Source organism: Myxine glutinosa, chromosome 14, assembly GCF_964187855.1.
Source record: "Myxine glutinosa chromosome 14, kmMyxGlut1.1, whole genome shotgun sequence".
NCBI classification, from domain to species: domain Eukaryota; kingdom Metazoa; phylum Chordata; class Myxini; order Myxiniformes; family Myxinidae; genus Myxine; species Myxine glutinosa.
In genome coordinates this window covers 6,580,634-6,608,419 of record NC_136274.1, presented here as the reverse complement: position 1 = coordinate 6,608,419, position 27,786 = coordinate 6,580,634, and the positions used below count along the sequence as shown (strand labels likewise).

Here is a 27,786-nt window from a genome sequence, read left to right as displayed (position 1 = left end):
CTTGAGCATAATCTAGGAATAAATTAGTAGAGAAAGAAAACATGATGACGTCATCGGTCACGTGGTTCGGCCGCCATATTTGTTTTTACACAAAAGCCTTAAAACCACCGAAAATTCATCCTGGTGAGGGTTTGCAATCTCTGATTGCTCTTTCTTGTTCCTTTTGTAATGCAAAGTCAAACATTTTAATAGTTTACCATTTGTTAGTCTTTCGTCTTTGTGACGATTATTTCCTTGATTGTGCCTACTTTTATAACAGCCTACATTGACAGGTGGTCATCATATGCATCAACACAACATCAAGGCTAACCCCCACTCTAGCGGGGGAAAATGGCCTTAAAACGATCATTCATTCATTCATATATTCATTCATTCAACACAAGATTGATCCAAATGAACGGAAACCTCAGTAGATATGGAATGAACTGTGCTTGCACCCCTCAGGGTTCTGGGTTTTATTTGACATCCATTCAAACAGGTTCTGATGCAAATTGCTCAATAAAGAGTCGATAATATGTCTGGCTATACATGTGTGTACAGTCATTGGCACAAACGCCACGTTCTCCAACAAACGATGTACACATGTACTATGTATCCAATGGGCACAAGTGACACTTACACATTTCAGCTGATAATGTGTATGCACCAATAATTACATGAAAAATTTTCAGTTTACATTGTACCTGCTGTGTAACCGCTGAAGATAGCCAGGCACCTGAAGTGTGTGACAAAGTCTCTCTCGAGGAACATAAAGTGGTTAAAGAGGAAGTTGGCAAGATGCTTCAGGAAGTTGAAGAAAGTGTTAAGTCTGATAAAAGCTGGAGAGAAGGGAATGAGGAAAAGTTATGCGGAAGTCGTGAAAGAGACAGGCGATCTACATCGGCCTACTATTCAACCTGCTTCAAAGCTTGCCATTGGAGAACAGGTGCAGTCAGTTTAGGCCTTAGCAGAACTTTAAGCTTCATCACCTTATAATGGACAACTAGAGGATGGTCACTTCGTGTTGGGGATCTAAATGGTGGAATTGGAGTAACGGACGTGTCAGTTGACAAGGTAGTGAGGTTCGGCGATCTAAACCAAAACAGACAGGTAAAGTTACGTCTGTTGCTGGTTCAGCTTTATCTTTGGTTTAGCTCTTTCACGGGCCTCGATCCTGTATCCAAAAAAAAAAAAAAAAAGACTGGAGAGGAGAGAGAAATTCTAACTTTGGCAAATAACCTTAAAGGATCGGAGATGTGAGCTGAGACACGTGGCCCCAAACCGAATAAATAGTCAATGGAATGAGAGGAGAAAGCTCAGGAAGAGTGGAAAAAAAGAACAAAACCTGATTATACATCAGGGAATAATCCATTGAGGATACCTGGCCATCGGAAAGAGGGTAACAGGAGAGGAAAGGCTGAGCACATCGATAAATTTGAAGCACCAGTGATGGCAGAGAGGACCTTGGCAGTAAGTGAGGAAGCAGTTGCAACAATCCACAAGCACCAGAGAGTAGTTCTAGCCCTTCAGTGTCCCTGAGAGATTCCAGCACACAAGCCTTCGGGAGCGGCCGCAGCAACAAGGGCATTGGGAAATCGCCGCAGCCCCCAAGCACCTGCGAGTGATCCTAGTCTGCAATTACTAGGTAGGTAACGGTGGAAGAGGAATTAGGGAGGACATGTTTATTACAAACATTAATCAAAATACAAGTAAATACAACATTTTAATCAATAAATGTATCCTGTACTAATGCAGACTCGTTACAAAATAAAACGGATGAACTGAAAACAACTAGTAGGGAAATATGATCCAGACTTTTAATGATAACAGAAGTGCACCAGTTGCTCCCAAACCCTAATACTCGAGTCCACCTTCCAAGTTTCCAGTTTTTCCTGAGAGATTGCCTCTGTATCTATCTTGTCCACCCCATGTGTTCTCCCTACCAAAAATTTCCTCCCCACATCCCTTATTTATCCAAGTCTCCCTCCATTTTGTCTTTCAACTCTGCTGGTGATGTCCCCCCCTCCTCTCTCGTATGTTCCTTTTGTTCTGTTGCATCCTGATCCGTTCAGTGTTCCAGCTCTTCCACGAACCTTGACTTGAAACTTGAAACAAAGAATAAAACAGGACAGAGACAAATTGATTTGGAATTCCCTCACGGCAGATCCCTGGTCCCACAGAGAGCGACCGGGCCCCTTTTCTCTACCTTGAACTGAAGTTTTATGTCGAGTTGTTCTGCAGATTCTGCAGATGAGTAGGTGCAGATTCTGCAGGAACTCAAACCAAATGACGGACCTAAACACAAGGCGTTTGCCTTGGAAATGCTCACACGCATAGAGGATGACGAAGATTGCTCACTTTCTTAAACCCTTTGTGCCGATGTGCAGGTTATATGTGAGGAAATATTACTTCAGTCAAAGGGTCGTTGAGAACTGGAATAGTCTTCACCAGAATGTTATGGATGCCCAAACGGTCGAGGAGGGAGACAACAGGTTATAGACAAGGTGTGGGGTGGTGTGTTTCAACCTGCACTGACAATCACTCAAGGGCCTTGTAAATCACAACATCATCAAGCTAGTACCAACTCAAAGCGTATATCAGAAGATTAACAGACCAACTTTCTCTTTTGTAGACATGAGGATGATGATGATGGAATCACGTGTTCCACTGCCTTGGTACCTCACAAAACGTGCACATTTTGTACTTGCCTCCATCTGTCCATTGCTTCCGGATGCTTGCTTGCTGCAGTGTGCCAATGAGCTTGCTGCAATGTGCAGCCACAGCAACCACGGACGGTGCCTCGCTCGGGTTCTTGCCATGATGTTGGGCGGTGAGGTTATCTTGGAGCACAGACAATTTATGCACCGCTCCATTTCTCACCATATCCTGCAAGGTACACAAGGAATTTGGATAGAGGAGGACGACATTTGGCCCATCAAGCCTGCACTAGCCCATTGGCACCACATCAATTCAATCTAACAGTTTATAAACTTAAATTCACTCTGGAAAAGAGAGAGAAAGAGAAACAGGGAGAGGGAGACAGAGAGAGAGACAGAGAGAGAGAGAGAGAGAGACAGAGAGAGAGAGAGAGAGAGAGAGAGAGAGAGAGAGAGAGAGAGAAAAAAAAATGGAAAGGGAGAAAACACCAAAAGCAGAGTAAAGGTGAGAGTGAGATAAAGGGGAGAGGGACAAGGCCACATAACAGGTGAACACGCTGCATGAAACAAAGCAAGAAGAGGAAGGGGAAAGTGGGGATGACAGAAAAATAACAAATCACAAAGGTGAGGGAGAGGGGTAAAACCACAATAACCTGGAAAAATGGAGTGTTTGGGAATGGGTTAATTTGGTAAAGAAGAGATCATGAGTATAGTTGGGGGATAGCCTGAGGTAGTGGAGAACAAACTAAACCCCAGAGCTACAGACAGAAGCCAGTTTTGAAGCAGCAGTGAAGAATAGGACTGAAGAGACTGGGGAAGTTGTTTCCACAGAAAAGAGGAACAAATGAGGAGGTGAGCAGTGAGCCTGGATTGTGTGAGTTTAACAAAAGAGTTTACTGGCAGACCTTGTGCACCCTGCAGAAACCTGGGAGGGACACAGCCAACAGAGGGCATAGGGTGCAAGATCAAAATGGAGGCAGTGGAATACAGGGTCTGCGATGCAAAAGTAACAGTTCCAGACACTCGCCTCAGCTTCATCACGGGAGATGCCAATGAGTTTAAGAGCCTTACTTTCCATGGCATCAAGAAGGGGGAAGCTGGGAACGTGTGCGGTGGGGGCACCAGCCCAAAGGGGGAAGGTGTGCGGTGGGGGCACCAGCCCAAAGGGGGAAGGTGTGCGGTGGGGGCACCATCCCAAAGGGGAAAGCAGTATTCCAACAAGCTGCTAATGAAGGCCTTGTAGTTTGTCCCAAGTTCAGATTGCATGATGCGCAGTTAGCGGCTGGCTTTAAACTTCCCTACTAATGTCTCCTGCTCTTTCTCCACTCAAATTGATTTGTCTGATCATGTGTTTGTGAGAGTCACCATCTCTCTGGTTATTCTCAGTGGGCAGCTTCAGCACCAGGAAGTCTGGCAGTTCACTTAAGCAGACTGGCAGGGACTGTAGCCACAATCTCCCTTCAGGACTAGTCTCCTACAGTGCCTTCAGAAGGTTTTTTTTGTATACAAGACCGAGGCTCGTGTAAGAGCTAACATTAATCACAAAAAAACATAAACGGACACATAAAACATGAGATAAAGGGAGCAGGAGACAAGATGGAGAGAGAGAGGGCAGCACACAAGTACAACAGTAGCGAACAGGGACATCGGGGAGAGGGGGCATGGGAAGCAGGGGGGAGAGGTATAAAACACATGGACACTGCTAGAACTTCCAGGAAATAAATTGTTATTTCAAAAAAGTGGATTTGGGGTGAATTAACGGGGGTAGAAGAGATCAAGCTTTTGGATGGGGGAAGATAAGAGATGGTGGTGAACAGCTGTTTTAAAGACCTGGAGGGAAGATTGTGATTGAAGAGAGTGAGGGAGTTTGTTCCAGAGGCGGGAGAAAAGAGGAATGAAGGAGTGAAGGTGAGCAGAGAGTCTTGATTTTGGCAATTTCACGAGAAGAGGGTTGCTGACAGATCTTGTGCGACCTGTGGGAATATTTGGGGGGACAAAGCACAGATTCACTCCCCTTGACCTTTTTCACATTTTTTGGGGTTGCAGCCTGAATTTCAAATGGATTAAATCGAGAGTTTTTGTCACTGATCGACACATAATACCTAATAATGTTGAAGTGGAATTTTTATTTTAGAAATTTTTACAAAATAATTAAAAATGAAAATCTGAAATGTCTTGAGTCAATAAGTATTCAAGCCTTTTGCTATGACACTCCAAATGAAGCTCAAATGCATCCAATTTCCTTTGATCATCCTTGAGATGTCTCTCGGACTTGATTGGAGTCCACCTCTGGCCAATTCAATTGATTGGACATGATTTAGAAAGAAACACACCTTTCTATACAAGTTCCCACAGTTGAGAGTGCATGTGAGAGCAGAAACTCCAAGAAACTGTCCGTAGAACTCTGAGATAGAATTGTGAGGAGGCATAGATCTGGGGAGGGTATAAAACAATTTCTAGAGTGTTCAAAGTTCCCAAGAGCTCAATGAGCTCCATCATTAGGAATTGGAAAGAATATGGAACTACCTAGACTCTTCCTAGAGTTGGCCATCCAATCAAACTGAGCAACTGCACAAGAAGCTCCTTGGTTAGGGAGGTGACCAATAACCCAATGATGACTCTGACAGAACTACAGAGTTTTTTTGGCTGAGATGGGAGAACCTGCTGGAAGGACAACAGTCTCTGCAGCACTTCACAAATCAAGGCTTTATGGGAGAGTGGCCAGACGGAAGCTACTCCTGATAAAAAGGCACAGGACAGTTCGCCTAGAGTTTACAAAAGAGCATGTGAAGGACTCAGAGCATGAGGCAAAATATTCTGTGGTCTGATGAGATGAAAATTGAACTCTTTGGTCTGAATGCAAAGGGCTACGTCTGGCAGAAACCGAGCACAGCTCATCATCAATCTAAAACCATCCCTACCATGAAGCATGGTGGTGGCAGCATCATGCTATGGGGATGATTTTCAGCAGCAGGGACTGGGAGATTAAGGATAGAAGGAACAATGAATGGAGCCAAATACAGGCAAATCCTTGAGGAGAATCTGCTTCAGAGTGCAAAAGACCTTTGACTGTGATGAATATTTACGTTTCAGCAGGACAATGACCCCAATCATACAGCCAAAGCAACACTGGAATGGCTTCAGAACAAGAACGTGAAAGTCATCGAGTTGCCCAGCCAAATCCCAGACTTGAATCCCATTGAGAATATATGGAAAGACTTGAACATTACTGTTCACCGACACTCCCCATCCAACTTGACAGAGCTTGAGCAAATCTGCAAGGAAGAATGGGAGAAACTCCCCAAATCCAGATGTGCAAAGCTGATCCAGACATACCCAAGAAGACTCGAAGCTATAATTGCTGCCAAAGGTGCTTCTACAAAGTATTGTCTTCAGGGAGCTGAATACTTATGTAAATTAGATATTTCTGTATTTCATTTTCAATGAACTTCTTTCAAAAGAAGAGTGATGGAAATGAATGTAGAAGGAAGTAGAGGACGGGGAAGACCGAGAAAGACTTGGCTAAAGGTGGTCGAAGAAGAAATGCGGGTAAGGGGGTTAACAAGGAGAGATGCAGAAAATAGGGCAAAATGGAGAAGATTGTCATGGGGACCGCAAGGCTAACCCCCGCTCTTGCAGGGAAAATGGCCTTAAAATGCATGTTGTTGTTGTTGTTGTATTTTCAATAAATTTGTAAAGCTTTCTAACAACTTGTTTTCACTTTATCATTATGGGGTATTTTGCGTCATTATGGGGGATCATTATGGGGGATCAGTGACAACATTTTAAACTTTAATCCATTTTAAATTCAGGCTGTAACACAACAAAATGTGAAAAGTCAAAGGGTGTGAATACTTTCTGAAGGTACTATAATCTACCACACCTGATATAAACTCAACCTGGGAATTCTTCCACACAAATCTGCTTTCTCTTCTGCACAGATCGATCCCATCTCATCTTGAGTTATCATACCCATCCTCCCACTCATGGTACACTAATTGCTGTGGTGAAGCAGTTGCACTGAAACAACTTGCATTCTCTTCCTGGAAGACAATTCCAAATGAAGGCAATCTCTGATCATTCCACCAAGCCCAGAACAAGTGTCTGTCCACTCTCAGGAGAGCCAGGAAACAACATCTGTTCAATCTCAAGATTGAATTTTCAAACTTGTCTCCTTCCTTAAAAAAAACTGGTGGCAACTTATTACGCCCGTCTCCTGAGTATGCTCACCCTTCCCTCAATTCAAATTGCACCATAGCCTGCTCATGAGAAGGCCGAATGCCCACATTTTGTGTTTGCTTCCAAATCGTGTGTCCCCTACCCCTCACTCTTTGTATCCACTCTACCTAGTCGTACCCAACTGCTCCTGCATATGTGTCCTTTTCACCTGAGAAGGTGGAGAGGTTTCTGACAACCCTTGACTGATTCCGCAATTAGCCTGAATGGCCTCGGCACACGTGTCCTGCTCGGCTGCTCTGCAAAAGCCTGCTCTGTTGCTCTTGCACATCCTTACTGCTCTGTTCACTCTAACATTTGCCCTCCATAATCTTCCATCTCCTTGGAAGTCAGCCAACATCACTGCATTGCATAAAAAGGTGCAAAAAGGAAAACCTTCAACTACAGATCTGTTGGCTTCCAATCATCAGCAAAGCCAGAAATCCATCAACACCGTCAACACCGTCAACATAAAATCCTTATTTTGAGCAATGGCATCATCTCAAATCATCAGTTTGGATTCAGACCAGGCCACTCTCCTTTGGACATGCTGCTTCTTCTCTCACAACAATAGATGAAGGCTCTCGATGACAGACATGAGATCAGGGCCGTCTCTCTGGACATATCTCAAGTATTCGATACAGTCTGGCATCCTGCCTTGCTCTCCAAACTCTCTGCCAATGGCATCGAAGGCCACATCCACATTCAAGGCCACCTGACTTCCTCTACTCGCGTAGCCAACGTGTAGCTCTCAAGGAGATGCTCTCATTTCTTCTCCCTGTCAAGGCAGGAGTGCCCCAAGGCAGTGTTCTGGGCCCAGTACTATTCCTGATCTTCATCATCGATCTTTCTGACTCTCTGGAAAATCCCCTTTATCTCCATGCTGATGATTCCACCCTCTGCTGTGACATCCCCCATCCTTCAGATAGACAGGTAGCCACTTATTCCTTCTAAGCAGAGCTTCATAGAATCATAAGCTGGTCAAACACTTAGAATGTCTTTCAATCTTGACAAATCTCACAATCTTACTCTGTCACTCAGAAAAACAACTCTCTCATCTACTTCCTTTAAAATCTTCTTGAAAACATTCAATCACACAAACTTTTGGTTGTCATTGTCAGCCATGATACTTCTTGCTTGTGCAAACCACATTTCAAAGTTGGCCTGTGAAGTAAGGCCTTCAAAATCATTAGAATCTCTCACAATGAAGCCGCGTCTCTGGGACTATCATTTTGTATTGCAGACAGGTCGGTGGTCTCTATCTTCGACCTCCTCCTTTCTGGACTTGCACCTTCTTCCCTCTTCTCCCCCCACCAAGTTTCTATGGGGGCACGTGGTCCGCTGGTAATCACCTACTGGTGAAACTCCCAAAATCCAGAATCACTACTCACCTCCACTCATTCATCCCTTTTTTCCCTCTGTGGAACAAATTTTCTAAGACTCTTCAATAATCCCACTCTTCCCTCCAATGCTTCAAAACAGCTGTTTACCACCATCTCAAGTCATACCTCATTAACCCACCGCTCCCCCAAACCCACCTCTCTCCAAGTTTCCTTCCTGAGAGTTTGCAGCTGTATCAACCTTGTTCACCCCTTGTGTCCTCCCCGAGCCCTAATTCTTCCCCACATCCGTTATTTCTCCAAGTCTTCTTCGATTTTGTCCCTCACAACCCTGCTGTTGGTGTACACACCCCTACCTCTTTCTACTGTTCCTTTTGTTCTGTTATTTCCCGATCCGTTCTGTGTTCTAGCTCCTACATGAGCTTCGATAATCTGTACCAAAAAAAAGAAAGACCATGAAAAGCTACTATTCATCGTTCTATGGACAGAGATCAGCTGTGATGGCAACAGCGCTTTCGTTTTTATTGCTTTGTGTTTTTTGGGGGGTCTTTTTGTATACAGAATCGAGGCTCGTGTAAGAGCTAACTCACTGAACATGAAAACATGTACAAACACATAAAACATACAATGAAGGGAGCGGGAGACAAGACGGGGGAGAGAGGGAAGCACACAAGCACAACAACAGTGGAGAACAGGGACGTCGGTAGATCTGTTGAAGGGAGAAGGTTGTGGGAGGAGGGAGGGTGGGTAAGTGGGTAAGGGTTAGCTTAATCTGAATATTAATTTGGGTGGGTAAGGATTGAGGTAGCTCATGAACCTTAATGAAAGGAGTATGGTGCACTGAGAGTTTTAGCATTGGGTGAGGACATTAGTCATTGGGTGAGGACGTTTCTGGTGGTACCTGGCACAGTGCCGGCAAACGCTTGCTCATGGTGCGGAGGGCAATGAGTGTGGCCTCCTGTACGGAGATGTGCCCATCCTCACATGCAGACAGCAGAAGGCATCGAAGCGCACAGCTATTCCGAAGTGCTGCACTCAATTCATCCCCAACCATGGCCTCAGCCACAACGGCCAAGTTGCCCAAAGCAGCAGCTGCATTACAGCGTGTGCACACGTGCTTGTCCTGTAGGAGGGTGAGACACAGCCCAGTGTGACATTTATCCTGGCCTTCCAACCGCGCTGTGCATTACAAGTACAATGGGATTCAATTTAGTTTGTTTCAAACGGCGAACAACAACCCAAGTTGAAAACTTCAACAAACATTTTACCATTCTATGCTGCTCTCATTATGAGATACAGTTGTGAAAATACAGAAATGCTCAAAGTCTTTCATCTCACAAGCAGTTTGCTGAGGTTGTAACCTGTAGTAGACGTGCGATGTATGGCACAGCTGATGAAAGTGCTGCTGCTGTTACTCCAAGTCCATGAAATGCAAAATTCCCACACGCCAGACTGGCAGCATGCCGCACAACAGGCTCCCGATCAGCAAGACGCATCATCAGCATTTCAAACAGTGGCTCCTGCTCAAGTAGCCAACGCGGCTGGACTTCAGGGTGACAGAGAAAGTTTCCGATGAGGCTGCAACAACGTGCCCGTACCTCGGCCGAGGGGTGCCTCAGGAGAGTGACCAGCAGATGGTCTCCTGACGTTGTCTACGGGTCATGGGGCAGGAGTAATCTGCAGGAGCCAAAGGTCTGCCCATACGAAAAAATAATGTTGTGGAAATGTCTCCTAGGGGTTAACACTACTTAACCTAGTTCAGTTATATCCTTAGTATATGTAATAGCCTAGGAGTAAAGTAATGAATTATGATACTGTAGCGGTTACCGGTAGCATGACACAATTACCCTGCACCGGCCGATGACGCAACCGGCGAGCGGTCACGTGTCCGGACTCGCCCGGGCGTGTTGAGACTTGCCTTTACCGGGCGAACGCTTGCCTTGCATACCACGCACCGTTGAGAGGCGTGGCTTATCTATTTGCATACCACGCCCCGCCTGAGAGGCGTGGCTTTTGTGTGTTGAGTTTCTGATATATATTGCCGCCCGTTCGATGGGCTGATTCAGTGCTTTGGAGTTCGTTTGAGTGAGCTGGGAATAAATAGCTCAGAGAAACCTAAATCCTGGCGTCGTCCATTTTGTCCGATTTTATCGTGCGAGCACAGCTCCCACAATACTAGATATTTGTTGCTCTGAATGTTCAATTTTAGCATTTCACTAGGCCATCGGCGCTACCTTAAACGGGAAAATGATAGAGTTGCCTGTTGTGCCAGGCGTGCCATGGGTGAAGGCTCAAGTTGAAGGGTCATGGAGGGGTTTGTGAAGCCGAGCCATGGGTGAAGGCTCAAAGTGAAGGGTCATGGAGGGGTTGTTCTGCCCACCATACCGAGCTAGCAGCCAAGGTTGAGTAAGGGGGAGGGACGTGGTGCATCATCGATGACGCAAGAGCCCAATGGGATAAAAGGGCTGAGCAACCACAGAAGCGAAGGAGATACACTGAATCGGCAAGGTGAGAGCCATGGTCTGTGCCACTATAATTCTGGGCCGAACCACGCCCTACTAGAGCGCGAGCCACGTCCTCTCCTCTCCTCCACCCCAGCATGCGGGACACAGTCTTAGGACACAGTGGCACATTCTCTGCCAGAACTAACTTTCCTGTGGGGTATTCTTTCTTCTTGTGATTCCCTCTGTCTAACTACTGTGCTTACTTGTCGGGCCATAAGTTAGATAATTAAGGATATCTGTTTGTCGTTGGTATTATGGGCATGTATTTAGTCATGGGTAAGGGGTTGGTTGAATCATTTACTTCTCTCACATTGCCTCTTGTATATTCCCTCCCCTGCGACCATTGCTTCTTTGATCATTAAATTGGGACAATGGGCACGTGATGCGGCCGGGGCCATTGAATCGGTTATCCGTTACGGTTGCGTTGAGGTGACTCGCCGGACTTGTGCCAGGCAACTGGAATGAGTACAACAAAAATTTTCTAAACAACAACAAAAGCTGTCAAATATGTTCTGTTTTAGGTGTTTTAGGTGTTTCAGATGCCACTAAAGTGAATTTCGTCTGAATGAGTGAACAAGACTCATAAATTTAAGCTGTTACAATGAAAAATGCAATGAAAACAGGTGTCAAAAAAGGCAAAAACAACTTACATGTTCGCTCAAATCATTCCTGATGTCGGGCGATTTATCAACCGACCTATGACACGTCGAGGCGGGGGGTGCCTCGGTCCCATTCAGCAAATGACCCACAATATCCACGGCCTGTGGGGATGTTCTACGTAGAATGCCATAGGGTTAGAATATTAAAAACCCAATGGGCTGTGTCTCTATTCCACCTCACCAACCTTTACATCGACTTGCATTTGTGTTTCCATGAAAGAAAAAGAAAGAAAACAACACAAGTACAGATACATTCAAAGTATACTGCCCCCATGCCAAATAAATAAATAACATTCTCCACCGCCATGCAGCACATATAGACGGTATTGGGAGGGAGAGGTGTACAATAATTGATTGATTAATTGCATAATTACAATAAATAAATAATAATCATAAAATAATTTATTAATCAATTGGCTAATAGCATACCTCAACCACCAGTCTTTCATCTAAAGCTGTAACCTTTTGAAAATTAATTTTAAAAATCATTAATGGGAAAAAAATCAATTAATTAATTGACTAATCAATAAATAAATAATCCATTAATTGATTAATCAATAAATCAAAAATATCCTTTATAGCCACATTACTTGGTCACTGACGTGTCTGAATATCAGCTTCCTAGCTTAAAAGGTGCCTGAGATATTGCCCAGAAGAAAAACCACCGTTTAGAGGCCATTTTTCCCCGCAAAGCGGGGGTTGGCCTTTTCGGGGACCGTGGTAGTTGTTGTTTTTTTGGTCCCCTTTTTGAAGCAATGTTTTACGGCCGGATGCCCTTCCTGACGCCAACCCTTTTTGCCGCCTTCAACGACAAACAGGGAATTACCAGTGAACTGGTACTCAATTAGCCGACCTCGGAAGGATGGGATGCCCAGAAGAGAAAGGAAATAAATGATTAATAACGAAAATAAATAAAGAATCGTAAAATAATTAAATTATTAATCAATTGGCTAATAGAATATCTAAACCACCACCGTTTCATTTGAATCTGTAACTTAAAAAAAATAATTAATGAAGTCATGAATCGAGTAATTAAATAATTAATTGATTAATCAATAAATCAAAAATAGCCTTCATAGCCAAATCACTTGGTCATTCTTATGTCCAAATATCAGCTTCCTAACTCAAAAGGTGCCTGAGATAACGCCCAGAGGAGAAAGGAAATAAATAGGAACTTAATTTATCGATAATAATTAAATAACTAATCAATTAATTGATTAATCAAAAAACAAAAAATACAGTTTTTGACAAAGTACTTGCTCACTATTGTGCCGAAATTTCAGCTTCCTGGCTCAAACGATTGGTGAGATATCGCCCAGACAAACACGAAAGAAAGGAAGAAAGAAAACAAACAAGAAGGACACCAGAGTGAAAACCGAGTAATCCCTTTCATCGCGCGTCATTGCAGAGCCCCCTTCGGTGCTCGGCAATGATGTCATGCAGCGCCTGGAGATGGAATATGAAAGGAGCGGTGTACAACTATCGACATATTGTGGCAATAACTCAGTTAATGCTTGAAGTATGCTCGTCCATTTTTATTGCATGTCCCGTTCACCGAGTTTGGAATGGAACATTGAATGATTTGACAAACAGGAAAGAAAAAGGAAGGAAATAACTTGTTTCATGAGGTGGAACATGTTGGTTAGAGCAGCAAACAAAAGTACCTGATGATGTGACCCAATAGAGAAATTAGATCATTCAGTATTGCTGAGGAAAGGTGGGCTGAGGTGATGAGGCCTCTGAGCGAAGGGCCGGCATTGCGAATTGTAACAGAAGTCAGAAACTGTGTCACAAAGGCTGGGTCACTCAACACCAGTCGGAAAAGGAGGCCCACAGGAAGCTCGAGATCATGGACAGTGGGCTGCTGCACACACAGCTGCAAGGAGGTTAAATGGGAACAAGCATAAGATTGAAGGATCAACTAAGTATTTGCAACTTACTGCTAAGGACCTGAGAAATGGACAATACCTGCACCAGGAGGTCTGTTAAATCCCCATTTCGCAGGAAAATGAGCACCTTGTTTAGGTTATCCTCCTCAAGCTCCATAGCAAATGGCAAGCACAGAAGTTGACAAGCCAACATCACTGCTGCTGGAAGCCTTTTTGCTTTTGTTGCTTCGAAATCATCTTCTTGTTTCCTGCACCAGCCATTTGTACAAAGTCCACTCAAGTTGTGTCAAAGCTTAGAGTTGATGTACATTCGCAGATTGGCATAGGTTTGGAATGAATATTGTCACTGGGATTGCCACACATGTATTGCTAAGAAAATCAAGTCCTACAAGTACATAACTCAACCTGTCAGGAAGATGTCTGTAGAGACTGGTGTGCAGCAGGCAGAGAAGAGCATCCAGGATTGGTAAGCCATCGAGGGTCAGCAAGTGGACACAGCACTCAGGCTGATGGTGTTCCACACACAAAGTGGTGTTCAGAAGGGCTTCCACACCTGCAGATTTTGGCTCAATGGATCATCACACCATAAATGTATCCATATTCCTTCAAATATGCTTTGTATCCAAGGGAGGTGCAAAGCTCACCTCCCTTATAAATGGGATCGCTGATCTGTATGCAACTTTATCATAGGGACTGAAAATTTGTTTCTCGGCTTCAACTGGACGAAATGGGCTGCAAATGTCAGAAGTAAATGCTTTGTACGTCGAGGTAATATGTTCAAATTTCAGCAAAGTCCGTTTCTGCATTCTTGAGTTTTATTAAGAAAACCCTCAAATTCATGTTGGTGTCTGTCCGTCCGTTCATCCATTTGCTTAAAATGTGTTCTCAAAGGCTATACAATGAAAGTAGCTGAAACTTGGAATGTACATTGGCCAATACGTCTAATTGATGGCTTTCAAAATAAATTCAAAATCTGCGCTCATTACGGGCACAGTTTTTTTTATATATATAAGGGTATGTGCCATGTGGCAAAGTATAGAAAAGAAGGGACATCCAAAAATCTGGTGTGCATGCTGGACTACCCTTGTGTTCTTAGGAGGAACCAAGTAATGTTCCAGAGAAGATCATATAAAGGGGAACCCTACATGCATTTACTTATTCATGTAGCTGTATGAATCAAATTGGTGCCTCTTTATATGAACTTTTCTAGAGCATAACAAGTCTCGATCATATATACGGAAAAGAAAGATAAGTCACTTGGGCCAAGTGTTTCTTTTCTTCATTCCAAATTTCTCAGGCTCAGTTGCACCATTATTCGGGTGGGCTTGGCTCCCAAAATTGGTTGGTGTCAGGCTGGAAGAATTTGAACCATATCAAAAGTGTTTGTATTTTATTTTCCTATTTTCATCCTCGGAGCATTTGTTATACAATTTCTAAAAGAAAAGAAAAGAAAAACCCATTATATTATATACAGATACATTCATGTTTTGCGACAACGGATTTAAGTGTGTGCACTGAGAAACTGGAGGAAATGATTTTGCCAGTGGCAATTAACCTTCGGATAACAAATGGGCCGTACCCAAAATCACATTTTCACTGCAATAGTTATTTTTGTTCCAACGGTCGTCTGGAGGTTAAAGGGCGCGATTTATGGTTGTTCATAAAGGAAAAGCAACTCCGGGACGAGGAACACTGTCTGGCCTAGACCGGCATACATTTTGATGTTTGAATCCAGGTTTTAGGTTGCTGTGTGAGACTTGTGCCACCAAAGGCGTTGTGCAATTTACAACTGCACATCGTTGCATTCTCATGAGATGAAGCACAGTTGTGAAAATAAGATTTAGGCTGACACAGAAATCCGATTAAAGCTCAAATTTTAGACTCTGCTGAAGATCCTCGTTTACACCAAATGACTATATTAGAAGCACTTCATACAGTGGAACTTTAATTTCATGTACTGGAGAGAAATATTAAACAACGGCAACATGGGCCTCTATTTTTATACCTTGAATAGAGAACTGCGCATGGACCGTTTTAGCAACCGGTGCGTCCAGAAACGAAGCTTCTCTCTCGCTCGTAGATTCAGACAGAATGGAATGCAGAGATTGGTCAAGATGCGTCCAAAACCCCAACAACACGTCCAAATTCACCATATTCTCATCTGGATTGACATTCTGTCCACAAAGGCAGAGTAGGTTTAAGAGAGAAGAAGAACAAGGATCTGGATGAAAAATCAAATAATATTAAGTGTTATTCAGGTTTGTATTAAAGTTATTGGCAGGTTCATCAAAACACCAAAGCAATGTTCAATTCATCTGGTTTACATCATTTCAATTACAAGTGCTCACATAATGATAAAGACTAAACGCATTTTCTCATCAATCAGCTCTGGCACATCCCTTCCCATCCTCAAGATGGCGCCACAGAGCAGTGGCACAACAGTACAGTTATGTTTTTTCCTTCCCACAAGACGACACGTGTACATAACAGCAAGAATAAAGAATTAATAACTGAACACGAAGCACAGTTCTTTGAACCTTTCGGCAATTCTGGGCCAAAACAGAGAAAGTGCATTCAAACCTCATTCAACGTCTGCAGCAGCAGCTGGACAAGTCCGTCAAAGGCCCCACATCCCACAGGGAATGAAGCAAACTGTACATAAAAGAGACCGACGCCAGCCCAAGGTCATGACATCCTCCAGGTATTCTTCTCATTTACACTTCCTCATCCAGAGCTGGCCAGACTGGATAAACTACCAACTTCTTCCGACTGCTCTACGCTTCAAGCAGCACTGAAAACTTTGAGACAAAAAACCCATAACTTGGATAATCATGAAAAGGTCACCTTGCTGATGTATGAGGTTGTTGCTAATGTATGAGGTTCCATCGTGAGCGCTTTCTTGGTTGAGATGATCAAGTCCTCTGCGCCAATCTCAACGGCCATTCCCCGAGCCCTGAGCTGGGCTAGCAGGAGGCCTGAGGCACACTAAAGGTGCAGGCAACATCAAGCAAGCAACTGATCAAATGCAGTTCTATCCGCAGAATGTAACGAGATCATGTTGCACAACTCTAAAAGCGTCCATGAAAAACGGTGCTTTGTACTCACTTACAATGGAAGTAGGAAGCTTCCGCCAAAGCAACAATCCTGAGAAAAACGTTGTCAATTCTTTCAACCTAGGAAAGCAAAACAAGATCAAATGAAACAAACACTTTGTGACAAAGAATAAATGGTTCCTTCAGCTGTAATTAGGGAGGATAGAGGAGGAAATGTCAAGCCCAACCAATTCGTGCCAATAAAATGTGTGTCCGGTACATCTTATGGGAATTTCATCTTTCATTTTGGGTTTCATGTATCATGGGTAAGAATATGTAGACAAGTACGACCTTGAGACAGCCCATCTCATACGGCGCAGGTTGTAATTAGGAGAGTCTTTAAAAGGGTTCAAAATGATCATCCACTGCTGTTACGTAATCGATGGTTCTGCTACAGCTGCTTGTTTCTAATAATAAGCGTCACTCTTCCCTGTTGCCGCAACTCCTTCCCCCGTCCTTATTAACCATTCATGAAATACATAAAAAGTTTTTAATCAATAATGCACATTTTTGTTTGTTTCTCGAGTCAATACTCTAGTGTATTTCAATTGAATGAGCGCACGCTTTGAAGGAGCGCATGCATCACTAAATTACTAACGGTGATGTGAACACTGGGTTGTTTTAGGTTCAATATCTCGACACAATCTCATTAAAGTCTCCCAACAGCTCGGCCCACCTGCAGAGTTTTCGCCAATGGGATCGGGACAGCATGACCAGTCCCATTGCAATTGGTGTCAGTTGGGTGGGATTCAAACCCAGAGGTAGGAAGGAGTGGGGAATATATCATTGGCCATCCCGATCCCCATTTCCTACTTACCTGGGGGGATGTGAATAGATACTTCGCTCCTGATAATCCATATTGTTGGCCAAGATGTCAAGTCCTTCCATATTCTAGACTCTAGAGGTCGGAGGCTCATCATGGATGTGATACTACTCACAACCACAAATCGTTTATATATACAGTAATTCACATTTAACGATGATTTGGTTAATGTTGTTTCATTATAACGTCGCTGATACAAAAGGGAACATACAGTATATCCTGTTAATATCACGACGTTCACTATTACGTCCTTTGCCAGTGGGTCACAGCGGATTACTTTATCACGTAAACCAAGGCGTATATGGACGCTGAACTGTTGTATCACGCCACTTTGATGTTGGTTTGATGCGTGATTCAATCCCTCATAAAGATGAGTCAAAAATGCTCAGTAAGTGTCGTAATGAGTCTAGTAGTAAGAAAATAAGATAAACAATTCGTTAAATTTTAGTTCAAGAAAAATTAGATGAGAAAACAATTCGTTAAAGAAAAAAAACAAGAAAACATTTATTAAGGAAAAATTTAATTGGAGGTTTTAAAGCATTTTGATGCCGGAGAACGAGCATTTGATATCGGCTGAGCGCTCGGACTCTCCCAACAACTCCACCACTCGTCCCTCCACCCAACCTCTACAAACAACCTTCACCCCCATCACAGGTGAGTGTGGCTGGTAAGGGGGCTTTGCATCAGCGGCACAGCCGCACCCCCTGAAAGTGATGCTGCCAAGGAGCCACAAGCTCCATACAAAGAAATAAATAAAAGCTGGTGAGTGTTATCTTATGGAAATCTATATTTAGAAATTCTGTCGTTTTTTTAAATTTGATGTCATTTTAGAATGTACGTATTTAGTATACATGTAGAGTATTTCAACTATTCATGTTTTTTTTCTGATGAGAAATGTTCAAAATAACCAAACTCCAGTTTCCTTTCTTTATTATGGGAAAATGTGATTCGCTTCATGTTGTTTCACTCAAAGTCGCATTCTTCCAGAATGCAACCACATTAAGTTACGACCAAGTGTGTGTACATACATATTGTTCCATTTGTAGGGGGTAGGCAATATCTTAGTCCAAGTAGAATTGCATATACTAGGGCATGCCCGTACTATATATAAGCTAGGACGTGCCCGTACGTGGGTGCCCGTTCCTTGCAAAAAAAAAAAAACTGCAAAAAAAAAAAAAACTGCAAAAAAAAAACAATGGTTTGGTCCATTCACAACGACCACAGAACCCCCCCCCCCCTCTATTTACATGAATGGTTTGGTCCATTCGCAAAGCCAAAGCGAACGACCACAGAACCCCCCCCCTCTATTTACATGAATGGTTTGGTCCATTCGCAAAGCCAAAGCGAACGACCACAGAACCCCCCCCCCCCCCCCCCCTCTATTTACATGAATGGTTTGGTCCATTCGCAACGCCAAAGCGAACGGCGAACGGCTAAATCGCCATAGCTCGGTAAGTACTTGTCCGATTAATTTCAAACCTTGAAAAGGCACATCCTCGGGTCCCCAGCAATATACCTGGCAAGTTTCAAGTATATCGGACCGGTAGTTGTCGAGAAACAGCGGTCACAGACAAACAAACGTACAGACAGAGATTACTGGAATTATAGATAGACTAGGGCATGCCCGTACTATATCTATATCTAAAATTATATCCCCCCCCTCTATTTACATGAAATGGTTTGGTCCAAAGCGAAGGGCTTGCGAGTACAGTGACAATCCCCCCCCTCTATTTACATGAAATGGTTTGGTCCAAAGCGAACGGCTTCCGGAGTTTGGTAAAGAAATCGCCATCGCGTGCACAAACGCGCAGGAAAGCGAATGAATCGCAAATTCGTTTTTATTAGTTTTAAAACATAGTTTAACGCCAACATAGTGTTATGAATTTGGTAATGCAACATCTAGAGCTAGGTAGATCTGAATAGGTAGGTATTCGGCTGTCGTGACAGGGACTCTACATGTAATAAGTTATTGATGTTCAGGCGGTTGTCGGGGTAAGATGTATGAGTGTGGATCTACCTGGAGATTCGAGTGTTAAATAGTGAGGGGTTAAAGGTAACGCCCCTGTGAGTCTCACCTAGTAATCAAACCTTTGTCCTTTATGGCACTGCAAACCACATAGACATTAGTTAGGTCCTTAGCGCAACATTAAATAATCCCCTTTCCCTGACAAGGACTTCGTATTAAATTGACAGGAAACCAGGCCAAAAACACCGCCACGGCTGGCCGCCACCGTGTACACCTCCAAAGGCCTACAAACCTGGCCGGCACGTGTTATGCCAGGACCGCAGGGTCGCGTAACGGGGGAGATGTCAGGAGTCGCGGGAGGCTTTGATTGGCTGAGGAGTGCGCAATGTGACGTCATCGGCCACCAATATAGGCGACGGTCGGACGCCATTTCAGTTGTTGAGTTGAGTTCGTGGCAGACGCAGGCAGGCACCAGAGAGTTGAGCGGTGGTGGAGAGTTGGAGAGGACACGCCATTCCAGTCGCAGTTCGAGTGCAGTTCGGGTTGTAGGGAGTCGCAGGAGACACACGAGAGCACACCCAGTTGGCACTGAGCAGTTCGTTGGCACTTGGCTGCCAGCACTCCCGCGTCGTCGAGTCGAGTGGAGTTGAAAGGAGTCCTTCCTGTCCCTGGTCAAGTGGAGCCGCTGGCCTGCGTCGGACGCGTGGTGCTTGGAGCGAGGGGCCTCGTGGTGTGCGATCGGGCCGGAAGGAGCGGTGCTGGACACCAACAATACAAGACGACAAAGACAGATAAGCCCGATCTCCGCGTATATTTTGAACGACGGGACGTGTTATTTTCGTGATTAATCTCCCTCGTTTGTGTTTGCTGTCAGTCGTGTGGGGACGTCCCGATTTAGGTTTATTAGAATTATTAGATTTACCGGCGGGCTTTTTCACTGGCTTTACTTTTCCTAATAAACCCTTATATTACTTTTTGTACATAATATCTGAACGCAGTTTTCCTGGGTGTTTGATTTTAATAGATAAGGTTGCGGAGCCTTCGCTGCGCCCCGCCATTCCGCGCGTTGGTGTTGAACTTGAGTCCGCCATTGAGTGTTCGCCTCGGGAGTTAAAGTCTCGCAAATCGGTCATCCGTAACTGTGGTGTTAATCACGGTTACGCGACAAGTGGTGTCAGGAGTGGGATTTGAACCCGTCGGACAAATTTTTTTGTCCGCGGCGAGACATCGACACGGTCGGGCGTACATTGCGTCCGACGTTCGAACGCAAAATTTGTATAGGCGAGGCGGAGAAATTTAATAATCAATTGGGCATACGGAGCGCGATATCGCGTCTTCGTCAAATTTAAATTGTGTTTTTGGTATTAAAATAAATACGCGCGCGGGAAACAACCTTCCGAAAGGCGGATGTCGGAGGTCGACGAAATGGAGGTGCGCAGCGAGGCCTCCGTCAGCGTCGGGAGTGAGCCGGAAATGGGGGATAAGGAGGATAGCGTTGGAACTTTCCCCGCCGTTGGGACGGCCCCGATAGATCTCCAGACCATAGTAAATTTAATAAAAGACATGAGGGCTCAGAGTGAGCGATTGGGGAACCGGATGGATGCTCAGGGTGAGCGATTGGAGGAACAAATGGGAGAAATGAAAAGTGGGATGGAAAATAAAATGGAGTCCCAGGGGAAGGAATGTAGGGAAGGAATGAAGGGAATGAGTGATCGATTGGAGGAACAAATGGGAGAAATGAAAAGTGGGTTGGAAAATAAAATGGAGTCCCAGGGGAAGGAATGGAGGAATGAAATAAAGGAAAGGAATGAACAATTGGAAGGAAAAATTGGGGAAATGGCACAGCAGCTGGGGGAACGAATTGATGGCATAGAAGGGAGAGTGCAAAACCAAATTACGGACAGACTGGGGAAATTTGAGGGTAAAGTAGAAACTCAAATGGGGGCACAGGAGAAGCCAAAGGTGGCAAAAATTGAATCGGAACGGGGGGAAGCTAGATTGGGAACAGGAGAGAGTACGGCCCATGCAGATGTGCACGGGGCTCAGGAGCCGGAATGGCAAAATTGGGAATTGCACAGGGAATGGCAATTGAAGTAAATGGGGAGACCGCAGGTCCACAGGTGGATGGGGAATGTCCACAGGTGGATGGGGAATGTCCACAGATGGATGGGGAATGTGTACAGGTAGATGGGGAATGCCTGCAGGTAAACGTGGAGTGTCCACAGGTGAGCGGGGAAGGAAATTTGGAATGTGAGAGTTGTAATGGGGAATGTTTCCCACATTCTGGCCTGGTTGTTTATCGGGACCGTGTGGATGTCACAACACCCCAACCGGGGGATGAATTTGGAATTGTGCAGCACCAGGGCGGTGGTGCGAGGCAAGAGGGGGTAGAGTTTTTGGGGGTCCGTGCAATGGAGCCGGACCAGGTATTTATTGGGGATATTGATCAAAGCCTGGCGGGGCCAGGAATGATTTGTAATAATGAGGATGATTTGATCCAGCGGCTGGAGACCTGTGACAGTCCCATGGAGGTAGAGCTTGTTCAGGCCCAAAGGAGCCTGGGTGATGAGGTGAGTTGGTCCGAGGAGGTGGTTGGAATGACCGAGGGGACGCTCACTGTACACTGCTATTTGGAAACAGAGGCTCCAAAATTGGACAACCAGTTGGGGGAGTGTGTTGGCTCCGGCTGGATTTGGATCTTGGAGGATCGGGAGATAGAGCTTCTGGAGATTTGGTCCCTGTAGGGAATTTGGATCAACTGCAGGGAGGGGCAGAACAACCGGTGGTAGAGGTTGTTCCTGCAGCTGCGGTTTGGCAGGGGAATGAAAATTTGTAAAATAAATTACAATGGGAAATTGATTTGGAGCAGCCATGGTTTGGATTGGTCCCGGGCTGCGGGATCTGGATATGGAGAGGTCATGGGTGATGGCCTCGGGCAAAAGTTGCCCCTTTCAAAATTTGGGTATGCCAGCCAGCTGGGGGGCTGTGATGGCGAGATTTGGACGTGGGGTCCAGCCTTGGGTGTCGAGGTACGACCTGGGTCCCACGGGGGGTCTGGTGGAGTGTGGCGTCCCTTGTCCGTCGGGGCGCCGTCCGAGCTGGTGGCTCGGGCCGGCAGGGTCACCGGACCCTGGTGGGGGTTAAGACCTCCAGAGGGGTCCGAGGTGGTTTCTCAAGCCTGGGATGGCAAATATTGAGGACCACTAGGGGGAGGTGTTGTGGGTCGCGCTTTGGTGGTGGCACTGCGGACGGCCAACTTGGGACTGATGTGGTGACCACCCGGGCATGCGGCCTGGCACTCTCCTCCAGGGACTCTGGGACAACCAGCATGTGGTGACCTGGCATGGTGGTTGGTCTATGGACGCGGGTCAAACCGAATGGACAGGGATGGAGATAGCCTGCCGGACAACCATTGGGGCATCTGTGGAACGTGATGGTGTGAGCGACCTTCCACAGATGCTCCGTTGTGATTTATGGACTCTCGGGTTGGGAAGAGAGCCATGGGGATGTGAATCGGGAGATGTGTAACGACGAGCCGAGCATATGGGCCATGCTCGGCTGGCATGTGTATGGCAAAGCATCCTTCTTTGGTGAGGTGAGTGAAATGTGACAAATGGTTGGCATGGGTAATCTGTGGGTTAGATGCAAATTTAAGGGTGGATTTTGAAATGCCATGGTGGACACTGTACAGTGACGCCATTATTGATCCAGTGTGTAGACCAAAGTGTTGGAGGCTGTGATGAAATTAATAGGGTAGCAAGGCACAGCTTTCAACTGGTTGCGGGGGCAACTGTGCTGATATTTGGGACGCGGGATGATGGGGATGTAGTTGTGTAGCCTGAGGGTCAACGTGGTGCTGTGCGTGTCCGAGGTGTGTGGACCATGTCTTCTGGGTGGGTCTCCTGGTGGAGCATGGCTGTTGACTGGACCTTGGTGTGGTCAAGTGTGGGTGAGCACTGGGGGGCTGCAGTTCTGTAGTCGGACTGGGGGATGATGGGGAGGTGCAGGGGACGTGGCTGTAGGGATGCCACGCACTGCGACCGTGCCCCCCAGGGCCGAGGTTGTGTGTGCGGTAGTGTGTGTTGTGGCAGCAAGTGCTCACCACATTGGCCAGCTGGGGCTGCTGCAGCTGTGTTCCTCGCAGGGGGGCCGAAGGATGGATGGTGGGTCGCACCCTTATGGACACTCATGGGCCATGTTGCGTTTTGACTGCTCACCTTGTCCCGGTGACCCTTGCACGGTAGAGGTGCAGAGCTGTCGTGGCATAGGTAGTTGTGTAGTGATGATCACCGTTGGATGCGGATCCACATACCTGCCAGTGTAGTGGGGACAAAAGAGAAATTTGGAAGTATTTGGTAGGCCCAATGTGAAATTTTGGGATTGTGAAGGGTGGATGACGCTCTTGGACCTGACCAACCTGCAACTACCTGCACTTGAGGTGAGTGTTTTGAGGAGTACTGTCCCAGGCTTCAGGATTTGCTTTGGGAAATTGGGGACATGTAATTTGGAGTTGGGAGGTGAGAGCGAGTGATGACATGGCCGGTGAGGGGATGGAATGGGAGCCACAGTGTCTTGTGGGTGGCGTATGTTTTTGTATTGTGGTTACGTGTTTTGATGTGGTCGTGAGAGTGGAACCTGGAGAGTGTGTGATGATTATTGGAGATAATGAGGGGTGATTGATAATTGTGCTTTTTGGAAATGTGCTAATGGAAATGTGTAAGGATTCAATGATTCGAACTGTGAATGGGATTTCACATTGGCAGGCCATGGCAAGCCTTGTAACACCTTTTACACCATCTATGAATTGTACTGAATTGTGCTGAGTTGTGTGGAGAATTGAATGGCAGCGGGGGAGGAAGTGTGTTTTGGGGACCATGGGTGGGGAAGGTGTGTGTGTCCGCAGGTACAGAGCAAGCTCTGAGGAGCGATGCCTGCGGGCCCCCCTCTGCGGCAATTACCCCTGGCAGCCGGTGGTAACTGGAAATTGGAGCTCGTCGGTGGAGGGTCTGGTTGGGCGCCGCGGGGTGAGGAAGTCCCCCGGTGACCCGTGTTGCTGCGCGAAAGCAGGAGGCAAAGGAGCCTGGTGTGTGTGGAGACCCTCACCGGCGAGGTAACGGCGGAAAGGGGCTGTTGGGCTGTCATGGGGCCAAGAGGTAAAGGGGGGGGGGCAATGAACTTGTAAGTCGGTTGACTTGTTTTTGGGACTGCGGGCACCACAGCCTGATGCGCCCCCACCATCTTTTTGTGCGGTACCTCCCCGCTGCCTAGTTGAGGAATGCACACACACGTGAATGACATCAATGCCATGGTCCTGCAGGGGGGTGTATTGAAGAAGAACCTTATTGATTTTTGAAATGCCTTGATGACCTATGGAATGAGAATGAGTGGTTAAGGGGTCTGTGTAGCATGAATGTGGGCGAAATCCACCGAGCCGTGTCACTCACCTGTAACATCTGGACAGGGCCGTGGAAAAATTTAGGGGGATGCATTGGGGATGGCCCCGCAGGTAAGGTTGTGTCTTGTGGCATCCACCGGGGGACGCGGTCTGTAGACCGGGGTATGTACAAAGGTTAGAGTTTTGAGTTTTGGAAAGATGGTTAAGTTTTGTGGTTAAGTTAGTGTTGTGTGTTGTTGTTTCCTCCCTCCACAGGAACAACGAAGAAGATGTACATACTTGCATGATGGTTAAGGGGTTCAGCATGTTAAGGAAGTGTAGGTAGGTAGTCCGACTCACTTCCCACAGCCCTTCCTGATTTATTTCATAGGTTAATTAAGTGTGTGACAGTAAGTGTTAAGGCTGGAATGGTAGCCCTGCGGTGAACCTTGCAGGAGCTACGGTTCCAGGGGGGGGGCTGTGTTATGAATTTGGTAATGCAACATCTAGAGCTAGGTAGATCTGAATAGGTAGGTATTCGGCTGTCGTGACAGGGACTCTACATGTAATAAGTTATTGATGTTCAGGCGGTTGTCGGGGTAAGATGTATGAGTGTGGATCTACCTGGAGATTCGAGTGTTAAATAGTGAGGGGTTAAAGGTAACGCCCCTGTGAGTCTCACCTAGTAATCAAACCTTTGTCCTTTATGGCACTGCAAACCACATAGACATTAGTTAGGTCCTTAGCGCAACATTAAATAATCCCCTTTCCCTGACAAGGACTTCGTATTAAATTGACAGGAAACCAGGCCAAAAACACCGCCACGGCTGGCCGCCACCGTGTACACCTCCAAAGGCCTACAAACCTGGCCGGCACGTGTTATGCCAGGACCGCAGGGTCGCGTAACGGGGGAGATGTCAGGAGTCGCGGGAGGCTTTGATTGGCTGAGGAGTGCGCAATGTGACGTCATCGGCCACCAATATAGGCGACGGTCGGACGCCATTTCAGTTGTTGAGTTGAGTTCGTGGCAGACGCAGGCAGGCACCAGAGAGTTGAGCGGTGGTGGAGAGTTGGAGAGGACACGCCATTCCAGTCGCAGTTCGAGTGCAGTTCGGGTTGTAGGGAGTCGCAGGAGACACACGAGAGCACACCCAGTTGGCACTGAGCAGTTCGTTGGCACTTGGCTGCCAGCACTCCCGCGTCGTCGAGTCGAGTGGAGTTGAAAGGAGTCCTTCCTGTCCCTGGTCAAGTGGAGCCGCTGGCCTGCGTCGGACGCGTGGTGCTTGGAGCGAGGGGCCTCGTGGTGTGCGATCGGGCCGGAAGGAGCGGTGCTGGACACCAACAATACAAGACGACAAAGACAGATAAGCCCGATCTCCGCGTATATTTTGAACGACGGGACGTGTTATTTTCGTGATTAATCTCCCTCGTTTGTGTTTGCTGTCAGTCGTGTGGGGACGTCCCGATTTAGGTTTATTAGAATTATTAGATTTACCGGCGGGCTTTTTCACTGGCTTTACTTTTCCTAATAAACCCTTATATTACTTTTTGTACATAATATCTGAACGCAGTTTTCCTGGGTGTTTGATTTTAATAGATAAGGTTGCGGAGCCTTCGCTGCGCCCCGCCATTCCGCGCGTTGGTGTTGAACTTGAGTCCGCCATTGAGTGTTCGCCTCGGGAGTTAAAGTCTCGCAAATCGGTCATCCGTAACTGTGGTGTTAATCACGGTTACGCGATGTTAATCGCGATAATCACCTAGATGTTAATCGTCGTTATCGCCAAGTGCCAACGAACTGCTCAGTGCCAACTGGGTGTGCTCTCGTGTGTCTCCTGCGACTCCCTACAACCCGAACTGCACTCGAACTGCGACTGGAATGGCGTGTCCTCTCCAACTCTCCACCACCGCTCAACTCTCTGGTGCCTGCCTGCGTCTGCCAGTGCCTGCCACGAACTCAACTCAACTCTGGACTCAACTCTTGAAATGGCGTCCGACCGTCCCTATATTGGTGGCCGATGACGTCACATTGCGCACTCCTCAGCCAATCAAAGCCTCCCGCGACTCCTGACATCTCCCCCGTTACGCGACCCTGCGGTCCTGGCATAACACGTGCCGGCCAGGTTTGTAGGCCTTTGGAGGTGTACACGGTGGCGGCCAATCATGGCGGTGTTTTTGACCTGGTTTCCTGTCAATTTAATACGAAGTCCTTGTCAGGGAAAGGGGATTATTTAATGTTGCGCTAAGGACCTAACTAATGTTTATGTGGTTTGCAGTGCCATAAAGGACAAAGGTTTGATTACTAGGTGAGACTCACAGGGGCGTTACCTTTAACCCCTCACTATTTAACACTCGAATCTCCAGGTAGATCCACACTCATACATCTTACCCCGACAACCGCCTAAACATCAAGAACTTATTACATGTAGAGTCCCTGTCACGACAGCCGAATACCTACCTATTCAGATCTACCTAGCTCTAGATGTTGCATTACCAAATTCATAACACAGCCCCCCCCCTGGAACCGTAGCTCCTGCAAGGTTCACCGCAGGGCTACCATTCCAGCCTTAACACTTACTGTCACACACTTAATTAACCTATGAAATAAATCAGGAAGGGCTGTGGGAAGTGAGTCGGACTACCTACCTACACTTCCTTAACATGCTGAACCCCTTAACCATCATGCAAGTATGTACATCTTCTTCGTTGTTCCTGTGGAGGGAGGAAACAACAACACACAACACTAACTTAACCACAAAACTTAACCATCTTTCCAAAACTCAAAACTCTAACCTTTGTACATACCCCGGTCTACAGACCGCGTCCCCCGGTGGATGCCACAAGACACAACCTCACCTGCGGGGCCATCCCCAATGCATCCCACTAAATTTCCACGGGCCCTGTCCAGATGTTACAGGTGAGTGACACGGCTCGGTGGATTTCGCCCACATTCATGCAACACAGACCCCTTAACCACTCATTCTCATTCCATAGGTCATCAAGGCATTGCAAAAATCAACGAAGCACTTATTCCCAATACACCCCCTGCAGGACCATGGCATTGATGTCATTCACGTGTGTGTGCACTCCTCAACTAGGCAGCGGGGAGGTACCGCACAAAAGATGGTGGGGGCGCATCAGGCTGTGGTGCCCGCAGTCCCAAAAACAAGTCAACCGACTTACAAATTCATTGCCCCCCCCCCCCTTTACCTCTTGGCCCCGTGACAGCCCAACAGCCCCTTTCCGCCGTTACCTCGCCGGTGAGGGTCTCCACACACACCAGGCTCCTTT

At 46.3% G+C, this 27,786-nt stretch overlaps 1 protein-coding gene across 1 annotated transcript; it reads right to left on the bottom strand.

Moving 5' to 3' along the window:
• Positions 1-426: 426 nt before the first annotated feature.
• Positions 427-17,223, bottom strand: LOC144888759 (serine/threonine-protein kinase 36-like). Its single transcript, XM_078767938.1, has 13 exons — positions 17,153-17,223; positions 16,353-16,416; positions 16,088-16,228; positions 15,824-15,895; positions 15,249-15,417; positions 13,649-13,796; positions 13,323-13,491; positions 13,019-13,230; positions 11,346-11,469; positions 9,553-9,843; positions 9,093-9,314; positions 2,688-2,865; positions 427-1,620 (listed from the first exon to the last, which is right to left on the bottom strand). Exons 1-13 carry the CDS (start codon positions 17,221-17,223, stop codon positions 1,607-1,609), a joined length of 1,875 nt encoding a protein of 624 aa, XP_078624064.1. The 3' UTR covers positions 427-1,606.
• Positions 17,224-27,786: the final 10,563 nt, after the last annotated feature.